Here is a 17075-nt window from a genome sequence, read left to right as displayed (position 1 = left end):
GCCGGCGGGGCAGGAAGGGGCGGGCCGGGCCGGGCCGGGCCAGGGCCCGCAGCGCCATGGGGGGCCCGCGGCGCCTGCTGCTGGTCTCCAACTCCACCCTGCACGGAGGGGGGTACCTGGGCCACTGCCAGCAGCACATCAAGAGCTTCCTCGGGCAGTAAGCGCTGCGCTGGGGCGGGGGGAGCCTGCCCCGGGCCGGCCCCCGCGTGCGCGGCTCTAAGCGCGCTCTCCCCTCTCTCCTCCCAGGAGGGTGAAGCGGGTGCTGTTCGTGCCCTACGCCCTGCACGACCGAGATGCCTACGCCCGGACCGCCAGGGAGAAGTTCGAAAGCTTGGGTAAAGCAGGCCCGCCCCGGGCGCCGAGTCCCCGGGGCAGCTGCTGCCGAAGCGTCGCCTTTGCGGGGCGGGGGGCGCACCCGCCAGCCGCGGCTGGGAGCGGGGGCGAGGCGGCGACCGCCTCTGGGCGAGCAACCCTGCGAACTCCGCGTTCCTGGGGTGCGAAGGGCGGGGAGTGGCGCAGGCGGCGCGCAGAGGGGTGGGCTCCGCCACACACTGGTACCTTCGGGCCAGCCAGGGCCGTGAGAGCAGCAAGGAGCTGTTCGCTAACTTGTACCTAGAAGTAGATGCTTTAGAGGCCTCCGGAAGAAATAGTGTTGCAAACGCTTCTAACCACTTCAGGGAGGAAGTTTTTATTCCTGAATACTAAGTGGCATCTTTTTATCCTCCTTAATCACATGGGGGAACATTTCTTCCCACACCTCTTAAACCTCTGCTCACTGTTGTTAGGTGAAGACCATTACTATGGTGCACTTCAGGCAGCCAGATATTTCCATGATGAGCAGGAACTGAGCTTTACTTCGAGCAAAGATCTTTCCAGAGCAGCCTACAGCAGTACCTCCACCTAGTATCTGTCACTGTTCAGGATAACCTTGGACCTGTTACTGCAGTAATAATCAGTACTTACTTCCCAGGGCAGCACACTTTGCTCCTTGTCTTACAGAAAGATTGCTGCTATCAAATGTCCACGTTCTTCTGGCTCTCCTGGCACTTTCTGTACTCAGTGAACCCCAGCAAGGCGCATCTGTCAAAGACAGACATTTTAACCATTACAGAAAAAGTACTCAGATCGGATATTTGCACTAGTAATGCTAGACCAATGCCAGCACATCTTCTTCAGGCTCACAGCCAAGTTGAAGACTGACAGCTTTTTTGCATCTCTTACTTTCTGGTTAGCCAGTAATGCTCAGCAGGACTTTGTGCCTCAGCCTGCACCTGCTGAGTGAAATGCCCTGCTCTTAGACACTGAGCACGTATATCCATAAAGCAAACATTTCCTTTGGTACAGCTGGATGCAAAAGCCCTGCACTAAGGTAGGACATGTACTCTGTTCTATGTTGTAGTTTTCTCTGAAATTTCCCTGGTTGTCTGGCAAGACATCTGGCTTGGGATCAGGGCAGGGGACAGGCAGGGTTTGAACATATCACATTCTTCCACCAAACTGAGGTGGCCAAGGTAAATACTTTTTCATTTAAGGTTACGAACTAGACAGCATTCATGAATCTTGTGATCCAGTGGAGGCTGTAAGGAAATCTGAAGCAATATTTATCGGTAAGTTTTACTTCTTGCTCCCTGTGAGGGTTTATACAGGGCACTGGATTAGTCCTGCTCAGCACTGGCACCGTAGACACAACAGTGATAAAGTTGGGCCTAGTAATTATTAGAAACTACAGAAAACAGTACTTTAATTGGGAACAGTAAGACCCTAAATTTAGTGGTGGGGAGGGAAGTAGGCGAGATCTATTAATGGAACTTCATCTCCAGTAAGTTTCAAATTTTTCCTTGAACAGTACTTCAGTGTCAAAAACATGATCATCACAGCTATATCATCGCTTTATCAAGTCTAAGAAGATTCAGGGCTACTGTGCTCAAACTGAGCATAGTCCTAATACCATGCTCCTGGGTATTAGAACAGTGTCTGCTGTCAAACAGCCAGCGTCAGTGTTACAAGGAGGACTCGGTATGAGCCCATGGCCTGCCCAATGACCATTCTTCTGAAGCTTCTGGTTTTACTGCTGCTCAAAGCAGGATACTACCCTGAATAGAGCATAGAAATCACTGAGCCTGCCAAGTTTGTAAAGGCTTCAATTAATACTGGTAGTGAAAGCATGTTAAATAAACTGGACTCTCTTTCTGCAGGAGGTGGGAACACATTCCGTCTCCTGAAAGCTCTCTATGACAACAGTCTGATACAGGAAATCAGGAAGAGAGTTCTTGAGGTAAAAACTACAGGACTTGAGCCAAGTCTGAATGGCAGGATGTCATGCATAAGTTTTTGTTCACACAAATCCAAGTGGATTCTACATCTTTGTTTCTAACATACTTCAAATATTAAGCCATCTCATGCGACCTGGTGAACTGAAATCTGTGGCCAAATAAGGCTGTCATTAGTCATTGAAGCCTGAAAAGACTAAGGTCAGCAGTCTGTCTTTCTAGGGCAGTTTCCCAGATGTGGGACTGCAAGACCTTGGGATGCACAACACTGCACAGTACCTTAGAAGTGAGCCCCTCAATTTAAAATACCACTGAAGAGCAGTGCAGGATTTAATCTATGTCCAGAAACCCATTTTTTTCAGCTTGAGGTGAACACATCTATATCTATTAACAAGATACAATGTGGACAACGTGCAGGTTGTCTGCTAATAAACTGATGATAGAGTTGGATCCATACTTGCCTTTTAGACAATGTCCTGTTGACGTTGAAAATGGTGTCATTACCTTGGGTACATCCTTGACCTGGAATTAAGAGGTATAACTGCCATTTAGCCCTTCTGGTCAGCAGCCCCATTCTGGCTGGTGAATCTCATAAAACACAGCAAAGATACGCCATCCATGGAGGAGAACAGAAACAAGGTGTTCCTCTAGCAATGTGGAACTGCAGATGACTTCAGGTAGACTTATGCAAGCACAGTATGTTTGAAAAAGCTAGCTTCCAAGAAGAAAGGTTAGTTAGGCTGTCTTAATGTACAGAAATTCAATGCTTGTTGTGGGCAGAAGAGTCAGAAAATGTTCGAGTCCCAGTGAAGTCTAGGTAACTAGTTATATTAGCACTAGCTCTCTCAAGATAGCTTATTTTTAGAAATTGTTCAGCATTATCCATATACTTTCATGTTTGTGTGGAATCCTTCCATGCACAGCATCGTACATAGTACTATGTACATGGTAGTAATACCTAAACTAATGCTAAACTGGCTGGTCACAGTACTGGTAAACTGATGCTGTAGCAACATTGTACTCAGCTTCAGATGGTCTACTCTCTTCAGAAGCTAGTTAAAAGCTAGTTCAGATATTTCCTGTAACTGCAATGTAGACAAGTCTCTCCTCTTCATAGTGAAGTCCAATATATGCACTGACAACCTTGTAAGATCTCTCTTGTGATGGAGTCACAAGAGTTGTGAGTACAGGACATTCAACAGCTAGTTCTCTGACAACCATGACATATACAAACTGTTGCCCATCTCAGGAACCTGAATTCTTGTTCCGCTTTTCACCTGTAAAATTAGCAGTGACGTGAGCTGGAAGGACAAAGTCTGGTCTGATTGCTGAGTCTGTGAGATTAATAGAAGATGCTATAAAATGCAGTTCCTAGCTGTGATACTGCATACTAATCATTGCTTTTGTCTTTCAGGATGGGATTCCTTACATGGGATCAAGCGCAGGAACTAATGTTGCTACCATCAGCATCAATACGACCAATGACATGCCAATTGTTTATCCACCTTCTCTGCAGGCCCTAGGTTTAATTCCTTTTAATATTAACCCCCACTACCTGGACCCAGATGTTAAAAGCACTCACATGGGTGTAAGTAAAGCATGCCAGAGCTAACACAGGGTGCAGAGGTGTAATGATAGTGTGCATTTGTGAGGCCTTACAAAGCTATACAATGTCTAACAGCTGCTCCCTAGAGCAATTGGAAACACCAGTGAGGCAGTAACATTTTACTCCCTCCTAAAGCTTTTCTTTGAGTGGGAAGAGGAGTTGGCAACAGTATTACTGAGGTGGAACAAAGTGTTTTTCACAAACAGAAGCTTTGCAAGATCTAAAATAGTGTTGCTTCATACCTGGCATGGAACTGGGGGGGTGAGAAGAGATAATCTTGAAACATTAAGATGCAACGCACTGTGTTTCTGGAAAGTCCTGCCACAGTCTGTCTTGCTTGCTGCTTGAGAAGACCTAACTTAAACATACATTAAGAGGCTTAAATATCTTAAAGGTCTGCAGAAACCATCAGAACAAGGAGATGTTGAAATTGCATGCAATCTTCTTGTGTAAGAAAATACCTAGGCACTAGTGTCCTTGCAGAGCAACACCCCGTGATGTCTAGTACTGAGCAAGCACATGTACTAGTACAGCTGAAAGAAAAACACTTTAACCATCAAGCACAAAGACTCCACTGTATAGAGGAGCTGATCCTTAAATAAAATTTCCTCAGGGAACAGTTTCTGTAGTGCATCTTTTAACATGCACAATACTTTCTTCCTTGTAATCAAAATTTTTTCCATGGTTAAAGTATTAAGAATTAGGGGACAATGAGGAGATAGAAGATCAGGGTGTGCTTCATACAATTTAGATGAAGTTTCAGGTACTCATTTAATCATCTTGTCACTAGATAAGCAGGCAGTCTTAAATAACTTGTGCTATTTCTCCAAGGAGGCTGGAAGCTCTGTGCTGTACCAAGTCCCTGCTGTGTTCCTGTTTCCTTACTAACAAATCCTTCTGGTTTGATTTCTTTAACTACTGTTGCTCAGTTCAGCAGCAAACCCTCAGGAAACATGGCAGAGCTGTTGACAGAAGGAAATTCTTCAGTGTAATACCTGTGTGAGGACAAACAAGCAAATATTTCATCAGTGGAAATCCATGATTTACTATCCTCCTTCATGAAGGTCACATCTCAGGCATTTGCTTCCACCACCTTCCTCAGTGCTCTTGTTCTGAGAGTGAGCACATAGAAATAGCATTTAAAAAAACCCCACCACTGGATGAATTGAGTGGAAGTTAGTTTTAAGGCTTTTTCAGGGTTGGGATTGTGCAAGTTCTGTTTGATCAACTTACAGCAATTGCTGCCAGTGATGAAGGGTAAAATATATATCAAAGTCAATCCTACCACTCTATTCTGCTTGAGGGGAAGGGCCTGCTTTGTTTAATGTTATGAAATTGCTAAGTGTCATGCTACTTGGATAGCTCCAAGTCCTACCTTACTGCCTGGGCAACTAAATCTACACTCATTATTGCAGGAGACAAGAGAGGAAAGAATTCGCCAATATCATGAAGAACCAAACACCCCTCCAGTTCTGGTGAGTAGTAGTTCCCATTCAGGAAGCTGATGGCTGTAGCATGGTAAACATTTTAAATGCATTCTTGCTAGTTTTCAGTGTGGGTTCCCCTGCCTGACAAGCCGTACAGAGCTGTGGCATGGATTTTGCTCATTTGCAGAAAATGGGTTAGAACAAATGAAATGTATTCTGCCTATTAGATGCTCAGAATCCTGTTGCCAGGTGCTATTTCAGGCAGCTCTGATCTTTCCAGTCACTGGTCACCAGTTATATGTTGTATATTGGGGGTGGTGTGCATGCAGACGGTAAGATACTTCCCCTTAATCTTTTTGTAGATATTCTTAACTTTACACTTTGTTTTAATCTCTGTAGGTTTCTGAATTTGCTCATTCACTAGCATGTTTGTAATTACATGCTAGTGTGAGGAAGTGGGATGTCTGTGTTTCCTGTCCTCATGCTTGAGCTTGGAGTATAAAGTTTGTGCTCCAACAAACACAGCTGGCTGTTGCTTGGCTCAAACTGGATCCAAGAATGGCAGTGGCAGAAGTAATTGTGGAAAAAACAAACTTTCCTTTCTCCTTAATGGTTTCTCCTTTAAAAGTGAAAAATAAAATAAACAAGAAAACTAGCTTCTAAAACAAGACAATTTTGTCTTGGCATTTTTGTTAGAAATAGGTGAGCAAGAAAGTCTAGTCTGTAGTCATGGCAAGCTGCACTAAGACTGGCCTGCTTGTGACAAGCATTCTAGTCTTTCAGATAGCTTGAAAATAATGCTAACTGTTTCCACCTACATTAGGGCTTGCGGGAAGGTGCAATGTTGCTAGTGGAAGGAGACAAAGCCACCTTGCAAGGAGTGACAGGAGCACGTCTGTTTTTGAGGTAAATGCTTCATTTGAATCGATATCCTCCTTCAGATAGAAAAGAAGGGAGACTTCTGTTAGACTCCTGGCACATGCTGCCTGTCCCCCATGTCAGAAGTTACTTAAACCCTTGCTTCTGTTTCTCTTTGGGGAAAACATGAGTATTGCTTTATGCTTCAAAGGAGCAGGCAGTATGACAGCACTCTAAAGGCTGTCTGACTTACCCAGTAAGTGCTACAGAATTACATCCATTGATGCTCATGTTTCTGAACTAGTTACCGTTCACAGAAAGAGCCCCAGTAGTCAGCTCTGTTATTGAAGGCCAGGGGAATGCCAGTCTGGCCCTAATGCACTGAACTCTAGAACAAGGGAACTCATATCTTCAGTCATATGAACATTACTAAGAAATCTCATATGTATGTCCCATGATGCAGGCAAGGGAGGGAGTCAAAACTCTGCTTGTTATGAATAAGGATGCCTTGTTCTATCCCTAGTAACAGATGGAAGCACAGTAGTCCTAGCTCCTGTTAAAGCTCACAGCATGGTTTGTCTTGTTTACAGGGGTAAAAAACCAACTGAACATGAGCCTGGAACAGATTTCAGTTTCCTCCTGATTGACAGTAATCTCCAGAATCTGTAGCCTTGCATATTCTGCAGCAAAATTCACTGTATGGGAAGACAATGAAGAGGAAGCAAAGAGATACTTCACAGGGTGGGTGGAGAACCTTATCTTTATAAATAAAGATAAATATGCATTAGGGGGCTCTTTTCCCTACCCTAATTTATGTCTCAGACATCTCCCCTTCCCAACAAAAAGACAATTTTTATTGCAATACTTGAGTGATCATAGCTATTCTTATTCTGAAAGGGTCTGTACATTCATGTATCCACTTTGATTCCTTTCCCACCAAATAAAAGTTACTTTAACACAATTAAGACAAGACACCAGGTCAGCTGTTCCTGCTGCCTAGCTTTACCTGCTAAATGAAAGAATTGTTCATTCAGTGTACCCCCACACTATTAGTTTAATTTTTGTGCTATTAATAAAGGAAGAAGTTATGCATTCAATTACTTTTATTTGCTTCAGACTCATGTTAAATATATACAATGCTAATTATGTACAAAAGTGTGCATGTTAAAAATTGTCAACTTGCAAAAATTACAAACTTGCAAATCCTAGAAAAGTGCAAAATTTTAAAACATCTTCCACCATACTGTACAGAAAAAAAAAATCCATCATTAGCCAATATACACACTCTTAAAACATACCGATCAAAACAAAATAAGACATACAGTATACTCTTAAAGCACCCAGAAGGGAAAAAGATATTGCACAGAAGACTGACAGCAAGTTCATTACAGTGCCTGAAGGGTCATTTTTGAAAGTAGGTATTTCCAACACTCCTCAGACCTAACATTTAACTCTTTAAAAAAAGGCATTTTTTGGCATTTAAAAACCCATTTGTAATCACATAATTGCACAATCTGTAAGAATTATCAGAAGATATGGTTAACTGTTGCTGTAAGGCCTTTGCTTCCACTCCCTCATTAGCTTTAGTAAAAATTCATCAAGCAAACCGAGTAGCATCACAGCTTCCATTAAAACACTGACCAAAGGGAGGTAAGTCTTACAAGCAGCATTTCTCTAATCTTATATGAAGCTGCTCCTGCATAGTGAAGGGTTGAGCCAGAACATGTATTGCAAGCTTTCCTTGAATTTTTTTCCCCTCATGGCTTTCTTTAAGCAACAGCTCACAGCTATGTATGACTAAAGCAGTAATGTCAGGTGTGAGACTAAGTTTATTTAAAAAGTTACTTCAAGGCAAAAAAATATTGCTCCCTCAAGAGGAAAATACTGACTAGATAGGAAGCTAAATAAACAAGTAGCTTCTAAGTTCAGTTAGAATGATATGATATATATGGCTGAATGTTTTATATTTCAATCTCAAAACACCTTGGCAACTTTAAAGCATAATCTATACTGATGTGCTTCTGGGACAGAAGATGTGCTATGAAATTGTGTCTGTGCCGAGTATAATCACAGACCTGAGCTCTGAAAATACTTGCCAAATTTCCCAAGTCCAGTAGATGAAAATAGAAAGACCACATGACTGGAGGAACTCTCTCCTGAAGAAAAGTAGTGAAACACCTATTTTATCTGGGCCATTTGGGTAAATAGTAACCAAAAGAAAGACACACCATTTTTTTCCCACAGATGGACAGCAAGGTGAATTAAAACTAAACAAAAGGTACCTTTGATTAAACACTACAAGCAGTTCCTCGTGTATGGGGTGTTCAAGACTGCAGTAAGATGAACAGCACTTGACTCAAACTGTGCAAAGCATGCTATGCTGCCACTCAGAGGCATTTCTGCATTCAGGCATCTGATGACTAGAATAGCAAAGAAGGGGACAAAAGTATTTTACCTTTTTTTTTTTTTAACTGCAGTAGCTTTTCAGAAAACCCTTGCTTCCTTTAAAAGTATGTGCTAACAAGGGCAATTAGTAATAATAAGGAGAATTTGGCTACTTGGTATAGCAGGAAAGATATCTTCCAAACACTTCAGTTGAGTCTAACATTGGTATACAATGAACCCACATACCTATGACTGCACAAAACCTGTTACTCTCCCCAGAAGGAGACTACTAACAAGTGTCATGTTTACAGCTGAAACTGACATAGCTTTTAAACCAAAAAGCATGAAAAGCCTATTCTAGAAAGCACTAATGCACATGCTTGAATTTCCACCCAATTAAATATAACACTATGCAGTGCTTTCATCTGACAGTATTCATTAGATCAGGCATTAGGTTGCCATTAGGATATGCATTTACATGTGCTTTTGATGGTTGTTCTTTGAAAGGAAAAAAAATTAAATATTCACAGCACCTAGCCTCAGCATCTAACCTAGCCAGCAAGGTGCCTTCAACAGTGGAAGGAGTGACTTCAGGTGACAACACAGAGCAAGTGTCTACATAGACTCCCAAATGTAGGAACAGGAGGAGACTGACCCCCTCTCTACTCCCCTCCCTAGCTCTACAGCTCCTTACCATACCATCATCCATATATAGATACACATTTTCAACTAAGTACAGATACACAGTAAAAGCTGTGTGAAGCATGTGTTGATGGACGTGTATTTTCTAATCATTTTGTTCATTAAGATTGGGAAGGACTTGCACAGGAAACAGGGAGGAGGGAGACATGGTCTAAGGAAGTGAGGTATACAGCTCCTATTGACTAAGGCAAGAGTTAAGAGACCTACCTAATTATTGTGCATTACAAATAAAAATGAATTTATCATTCCTGCAGGACTATCTTAAAAGCAGACCGATGCCGGACTGTTACCAGTCCCATACGGAATTTTTACAGTGCAGAAATTTTGTTCTTTGCACTTCATTTAAAGGACACAGAAGTACAACTTCAAAGAGAATCCCTATAAAGCAGCCAATTGACTAAACTATTTAAAGCCTGTAAAGACTTTGATAAACCTGTTTTGTGATAATATTCATGATCGAAGGGATACCAGGGGAAAAAAGCTTGTTTATACCAATGTTGTAGGATCAGCAAAACAAATGTAATGTGTGTATGGGGGGGGTGTTACTGGTTGGGTTTTTTTTTTTCTTTTTAAATCAAACAATCTTCCTAAAACCTGATTTCCACAATGTATATTAACCATTAGGAGAACTGCAGTTAGTTTAAGATTGGGATTATTATTTTGTGCTGGTACGGTACATGGATGATAGAAGTTGTGGTTTCTAGATATCCTATGAGCGAGTATTAGATAACAAGTATATTCATATAGAATAATTCACCTAAGTCAGATGCTAACTTGAACAGCAAACATTTCACTTTCTGAATGCTCATATAGTACAAAAACTGCACAGACTAGATGAGATTCTTCACTATAGATAAAAAGACAACTAAAAAATACTACCAGTAATTATAAGTAAATTGATAAAGAGAAATCTAACATTTTACTTGAAATAAAGGAGAGATGTCTTCTAAATATTGTCCTTTGGTATGCAAGTTCAAAACTGTGCTACAGAGAAGGTACTCAATACTGCTAACTACTTGATCTCATTTATATACAGGTATAAAAAGATAGTCGGTTTTCAGTTTCTTTTAGATATATATAATTTACACTCCTACTTACTTACTCAGCTTCGAAGGTACACATATCTTAAACTTCGATAAATATCATTAGGGTTGTTCCAAAAATTAAAAGATACCACCAAGATGATCTTGACAAATGTAGTTTTATGAAACAATTGTCACTTAAGACTTGTTTATTCTGAATTCCTAATCAGAATTCTCATCTCACAGCTTTACTTCCTATACTTAGAGAAATCTTAGTTCAAAAACAAAGGAAAATTTTATTTCACCAATACTATGTGAAAAACAAAAGGTGATCCTAAGCTTTATTGACTTGAGGAAATCAAAGAATTATGAAAGTCAGTTCACTAATTCACAGTGCATTGCATAAGAGACTACAATTCAACCAACCTAAACAGCTGATCAGAAAAATTATTTTCTACTTTTAAAAACTTACACGAATAAATTAAAACCAAGAGAAACAACATACCAGCTAATGCTCAAGCTTACAAGCTGTATCTTTTATTTAAAGCTGGTTTTAGGTAAAGGCAAAGTGCAGACCTTCAAACATATGGGGGTCTTTCCAGAGGGCCTTTAGCAAGAATGCTAAGCATGTGATGGTGAATAGCTCCCATCCTCCAGGACCAGGTAAGAGACCAAAAGGCAACAGATGTTGCCATTCTGTGTAGAGCAATTAAGCAGCTCAGAGCTCACCTGTCCCCCTCCTCATTCTGCTCCTGATGCTTTATGCTGAGCACAAACTAACCTCAAGTTTGAGAGCCCAAGAATGCATTTAAACCTGTCCCAGGTATTTGTGAAGATCACCTAATGCTTGTGATGTACTGAAATGATGGTATTCAAATGTCAAAGCTCTTCACCATAAACTCTTTCATCCCCAATTATTGCAACTACATTATATTTTACTTAAACTGACACAGTGTATTCAGCATTCTTTACTATTAAACTACTAAAAACATTATTTCAACTGTTGTATAAACTTACCTAACCCACAGTAGGACATTTTCAAACCCTTACGTGAACCCCTCTGTGCAACTGACAAAAAGAAAACTATGTTCTCACCAAATGCTACAGAACACCTGTTTCCTCAATTTTTCCACTTGATTCTTGCTAGCCCCAAACATCGTAATTTGCTGCCCCCTTCCCCTGCAAGTAAACACTTAACCTCATATATGCATTTAAATAGAACATATATGCATATTTATAAAAACCATCAACTCAATGTCCCAAAGGAGTTATTTTTTTCAACTTCCCCTAACACAGAAAAATCTCACATTCTGAGCTGAAATTCTCCTAACTACTCTTAAAAGAGCTCCCCTGAAATCCCTTCTTCATGAAATCATAATGGACAAACATACTTCACATTCTCATATACAGACTTAATACTTCCAGAGTATCCTTGGTATTCTTAATGGATAATTGATTAAAAATAGTATTTTTCACTCCTCTATGGCTTATTTGAAAATAGGGGCTGTGGTGGGGTTTTTTTGTTGTTGTTTTTTTGTTGTTTGTTTGGGGTTTTTTCTACATACATGGAATCTGAAAAACACTGCTCTACTTCTGGAAATTCAATGCTCCCTTGTCCAGTGACTCAGGGAAATAATTCTTATTTTCTCCTAACTTTCCCGATGATCCAGTCTGTCACAGTGATTAGTTAGAATATTGCAACTATGCATAGACCCACTTGTTCACTAGTCTGATTTATTATTTCATTTACAGAAGTTAAGAAAAAGCAATGCAACTTTCTTTACACAGCACACTAATCAGTCATTAGAGGGATTTTTTTTTTCCAGTAAAGAAATTGAGGAGGAGAAAACAGTTTTAATGAGACTAACAGAACCTGTAAAGATCATCCTTTTGTGGGGTAAGGAGGTATTACTATTTCTACAAAGTTAATAAATATTGTGCTAAAAGTTAATGAAATGAGATTATACATTATGGAATTCCTCAGGTAGTTCAACAGCTCCCCAGCCACAGGGAATATCTGATAACATTTATAGGAGATACAACACACATTCATTTCCATAAATAAATAAAAATAACATGAAAAGTGATGGTAGAGGGAAGAAAGGGGTAGCCAAAAGGGAACATACTAGCTAACAATCACTTATAGCTCTGCCTTATATCTGTACTCCCCTCAGCCCATGGTATTTTCTCCTTTTAATAGACATACATACATGTATATACATATATATACACAAACATACACACATATATACACACACACACACCCCTTCACACACCAATCCAAAAATTAGTATTTATCCCTCAGCACCAGCCTTAAGAGTATGGGCTTTTTCATTTAAACCATTACTATTATAAAAATGTCAGAACAATAGGAAAACACACACCCTTCTATCATCACGTATCACTAAACCAAAAAAATTCAGTAAGGGCTTCTCCAAAATATAGCATATAATCCATAACTATTTTGTTGGATATAGAACATGTAAGGATCTGATATTTTCTTTTCCCAGGTCTTAAACACATCTTGAAAATGGATACATTATTTGTTTCCCTGCTTGTTTTTACAGGGGAAAAAAAAATATGGCTAACACCTGGTTTGGTGAACACCCAGCCAAGAAACAAACAGGTGCTATTTAATTAAATTCTGCTGCAATGTTGTGTAAATGATTTTACAGTGGAAATTTATCTTTTGTTTGTAGGAGTTGCCTTACTCATGAAGCAGATTGATCATTGACCAATATTGATACTGATTCTTCCTCTGTATTTCTTCAAGATATTAAATATATTATAGGATTTCTTGATGTGTGTCTTAGCCTACTTAACAATATAAATAATTTTCAGCAGCAAGTATTTCCTACCTCCTTCAGCTCCTTCACCACCTTCAACTCCTTTGAAGTTACTAATGTCTGTACTCTAAACAATTTCTGATAATCAAGTAGTGCAACACAGATGTTCCTTGAAGAACAGCCTAAAACTGGAACTACACAAGAGAAGATAGCCATAGCCATTTACAAGAACAAATTGCAACATATTGTTCATTGGGCTGAAAAACATATTGAAAAGGTCATAACTGTCAGCTATCCCAATTTTGATTCTGACCACTGCAGCCACCAGAATTTTAATTTACTGTTGGGGAACTACAATGCTTTCAAAGCGAAGCCAAATATCTTCTTTGTGATTAAGGAGCATCTGACCCTATTCAGCTTTAAATCAAATGCTACTTAAATTTAATGAGCAAGCAGTTTGGGTTTTGGGTTTGGTTTGTTGTTTTTCTTCTTTCCTTTTTTTCTGAAATGCAGTTTTAGCAGCTATTTAGAGAGGGATTCTGCCGTGACCAAGTCAACACAGTTGAGGAAAAATACGCAAGCAAACTAACTTGCATGAATACATATGCTTATTACTATACCTCTACCATAGGTTCATCTTCAACAGACTTAAGAATCAACCCTGAAAGTTGAGATACAGATTTAAAGTGACCAAAAGATTAAACATGTTTCTGGAATCCATGAGCGAAGGTAGAAGCAGCAATCACTTGGAATCTTGAGTGTTATATTCAGTCTCTCCTGATGAAATCTGGCTGAGCCGTTTGCTTGATCCCCACAGCTTTCGGGAAAGCTGACCTGAGCGCATCTGTTTAAAAGTAATTCAGAGAAACAAAAGGAGGGGGAAGGGATAAGGTGGATAAATTAAAAAGGAATTCAGACACTGATTCTGGTGAAATGCAGACACTACAATGTACTGCATAACAGAATTACACCAACAAAAATTATTTGAAAACAAACCAAAAGTTACACTTAGAGATGATACCTGGGACTGACAAAAAACAGACAACACACTAGTCAGACTTCTCTGATTTTGAACAGTTAAAGGGATATTGCCAAGTAAAGCATACTTAATACTTAACCTACTTCAAATGGCTTAAGAAACAGTGTTTAGATTGTTATTTTGTTAGGAAGGAAAAAAAGAGGTGTATGTCAAGCAAAAATGAACCAAATTAGAAGAAAGGACATTTTATTTTAGAAATTTCAAACAGAAATTGCTAGAAGTAAAAAGGAAAAGATAACCAAAATGCAGGGCAGTGATGGCAGAAGGAAGGAAAGAGAGAAAGGTTATCTCCTGGTGTCAAATTTATACAGTTTTCCAAAGATCTTGGCTGAAGTGCTCAAAGTAAAATTTAAACCAGAAATAATTCATACTGAATATACCATAAGTCAAGACAGATAACAAGCAACCAGAGGCCATATGAAGTCCAGCATCCGGTAGGTCTGCAATCTAACAACAATTTGTAAGAAATTGTTTTAATTTACTCCTTAATTACAAGGCTTATGATTGGCCAGTAGTGATCAGCCTGGCAGCTGATTAGGGTATGAAATCCCTTGCAGTTTAATAAACAAGATGCATGCCTTAACATCACAAGTTTGAGAACAGTTCCCAGCAGTTAGTACCACAAATTAAACACGCTTAAGAACTGTATCATCACAGCTACAGAGTTCTAGAAAAGGTGCAGTTCTGACGGGGATTAACACTAACAGGTGATAATCCCCCAGACTTCTGCAACATCCCAAACAGCGTGAAAAATACAGAAACATCCACTGTATTGCACTTCATACTGGATACTGTCAATGCAGAAACACTAAAGGCCAATCTTAATACCAAGCAGCATTTCACTTTATGCACAATAAAGAAGGTCAGTTTCTCCCTTTATCCTAAGGATCAATATCACCACCAAAAGCCAGAACTACAACACTGTCTTCTATATAAGGAAAAAATTCTAGTAATTAGTATATTTCTTCCAGACTACAAATAAATCAGTCAACAAATAAATATCCCACATACACACGCTTTTCAAATATATTGATTGATGCCATTATAGAAAACTAGAAAATCTGGGGCATAATGTTGTTCCTTATATGTTTGTGTTGTTTTTGTTTGGTTTTTTTTTAAAAAAAATCTATTTACATAGATATTAAGCTTGCAGATCATCTGAATTATAAACAGAAAATCCTAAAAAATAGTAATTGGGAAGCCTCTACATTCATAAAGGAATCCAGTCTTTGAAACAACACTTTCTCCATAGTTAGAAAAATAAATATGATTAAGAACTGAAAAAAAAGGAAACAAAAAGCCTTCAGTCTAACAATACACATAAATTCCAGCCTACAAAAGATCTTTTCTATGGAATAGGAAGCTCAGAAATGACAGTGACTTTAAAACTGCTGTTACAAATATATGCTTAACCACATCACAAGCAGTTCTTTGTCAATTTTACAGTAGGAGAAAGCTGTCCAAACTGGAAGTCAGTGCAAGCCTCCTCTCCCCATCCACTGCAAGCAAAATCAGACTACCATTGTGTGAAGCCTGTTTCAAATATTAAACTATATATCTCCTAGCTATAACATTGTAAAATACAGGCAAATAAAGTCGCTCTGTTTTCACAATTAAAATATAAAATGAAATTAAGACACATTTTTCTGGCATGTACTAAAGGTCATGCAAAAGTGATAATCACATTTTCAAATAAATACACTGCAGCACAACAGAGATAGGGTTATAAAGAGAAGCAGGTTTAAGCTAACTCAAGTACTCTGAAAGTCATGACAAGAAGTAGTTAAAGCAAAACCTATGTTTTGCACAGGAAAAACTGGGCATAGCTATTTGACAGATGGGTGCTCTGTATTTGATATTGCATATGCAGTACCAACAAGTTTATATTCACCATATGGAGCACAGAGCATCCTGGGAACCTACACAAGTGATTCTTTGTGCATTGCAATTAGAGACTCTTCACAGAAAGTAGGCATATTTTTTCCCCCAATGTCGGTCAATGCATATTAAAAGATATCTGACAGAAACCATTAAAAAAGTAGCTTGCTCTCATTTCCAATTTTCTTCTGGAAAATTATTTCATCAAGAAGTGGCTGACAACACTATCATGTTCAGAAAAGGTCAGCTACTATGACTTTTGCTCATTCAGATGTGAGTAATAAAGTCTAGAAGTTAGTCCAGCTGAGCTTCCCATCTGCGATCCCTATATACCTTTGATTCTTAATGAGAAATTTCAGTAGAGGAGTCTCAAAAGTTATTTCTTTCCCACTGAAAACTGAAACTTGCTCTTAAATTTACCCTGCCATAGAGGAGACCTCTTGCTCAACTGGAAAGCAGAAATAAGTGAACTTCCCACAGTTCGGTAGAAAAAGTTCTTGATGGTGGGTTTTACCTCTGCTGGCTTGCCAACACCAACGATAATCAACTTGCCGTCCTCCAAGCCAACAAGGATATGGCTATACTCTTTGGTGACAGAAATGCAATGAATTGGCAGTCGCATGGCTAAGGGGGAGATGCTCAGACTCAGGCTGAAATGAACAAAAATCACATAGAGAAAGCACATCATGTATTTGTTTGCACATACTGCAAAGAATCACACTGCAGTTGCAATTGCTGTCCACAGGATACACTATAAAACACAGTTTCTCAAGGATCTAGTTTGCAATTTCAATTATTGTAAACTCCTAAGGAACAATCTAATCATACCTCTGAATAGAGCTCCAATAACAAGAAAAGGCATGGATGGGTAAATCAGTAAATTAAGATATTTTCACTGAAGAACTGTAACATTAGTCCCACAACTGCCTAAGTGACAAAGATCACTCCCACTCTGAGGAGCAATGGAGCTGTACAGAGTGTAGCAGTAAGTGGAGTTTAAAACTCAGTGCAGAACAATACGAGGCTTGATCCTGCAGTTGCTGAGCTTCCAGTGACTAATCGGACACGGGGACAATCACAGCCTGAAGATGTCAGAAACAGC

General features: G+C 39.5%; 2 protein-coding genes across 14 annotated transcripts in view; one reads left to right on the top strand and one right to left on the bottom strand.

Annotated features, from left to right (window-relative positions):
- The first annotated feature begins 3 nt into the window (after nt 1-3).
- LOC141925330 (alpha-aspartyl dipeptidase-like) lies at nt 4-13061 on the top strand. 2 transcript variants are annotated; one of them, XR_012623834.1, is made up of 9 exons: nt 4-157; nt 247-335; nt 1533-1607; nt 2196-2275; nt 3685-3858; nt 5292-5351; nt 6127-6209; nt 6752-6902; nt 12970-13061. XR_012623834.1 is itself a non-coding variant. In XM_074829316.1 (8 exons), exons 1-8 carry the CDS (start codon nt 57-59, stop codon nt 6828-6830), a joined length of 741 nt encoding a protein of 246 aa, XP_074685417.1. In that variant the 5' UTR covers nt 29-56; the 3' UTR covers nt 6831-7258. The 2 variants fall into 2 exon arrangements, 1 of the variants encoding a protein (XP_074685417.1); XM_074829316.1 differs by lacking the exon at nt 12970-13061 and having other exon boundaries at nt 29-157; nt 6752-7258.
- NBEAL1 (neurobeachin like 1) overlaps nt 7247-17075 on the bottom strand; it is a 91466-nt gene continuing 81637 nt past the window's right edge. For 9 of the 12 annotated variants that reach the window (XM_074829308.1, XM_074829303.1, XM_074829306.1 and 6 more), the window contains 2 exons: nt 16488-16623; nt 7247-13900 (listed from right to left, as the gene is read on the bottom strand). In XM_074829308.1, coding sequence (XP_074685409.1) covers nt 13799-13900; nt 16488-16623 — 238 coding nt within the window. In that variant the 3' untranslated portion in view covers nt 7247-13798. Of the gene's footprint in view, nt 13901-16393; nt 16624-17075 lie in introns of all 12 variants that reach the window. The other 3 variants (XM_074829300.1, XM_074829301.1, XM_074829302.1) reach the window with 1 other exon arrangement.

This window comes from Strix aluco, chromosome 6, assembly GCF_031877795.1.
Source record: "Strix aluco isolate bStrAlu1 chromosome 6, bStrAlu1.hap1, whole genome shotgun sequence".
NCBI lineage: Eukaryota > Metazoa > Chordata > Aves > Strigiformes > Strigidae > Strix > Strix aluco.
This window is presented reverse-complemented; position numbering and strand designations above follow the sequence as displayed.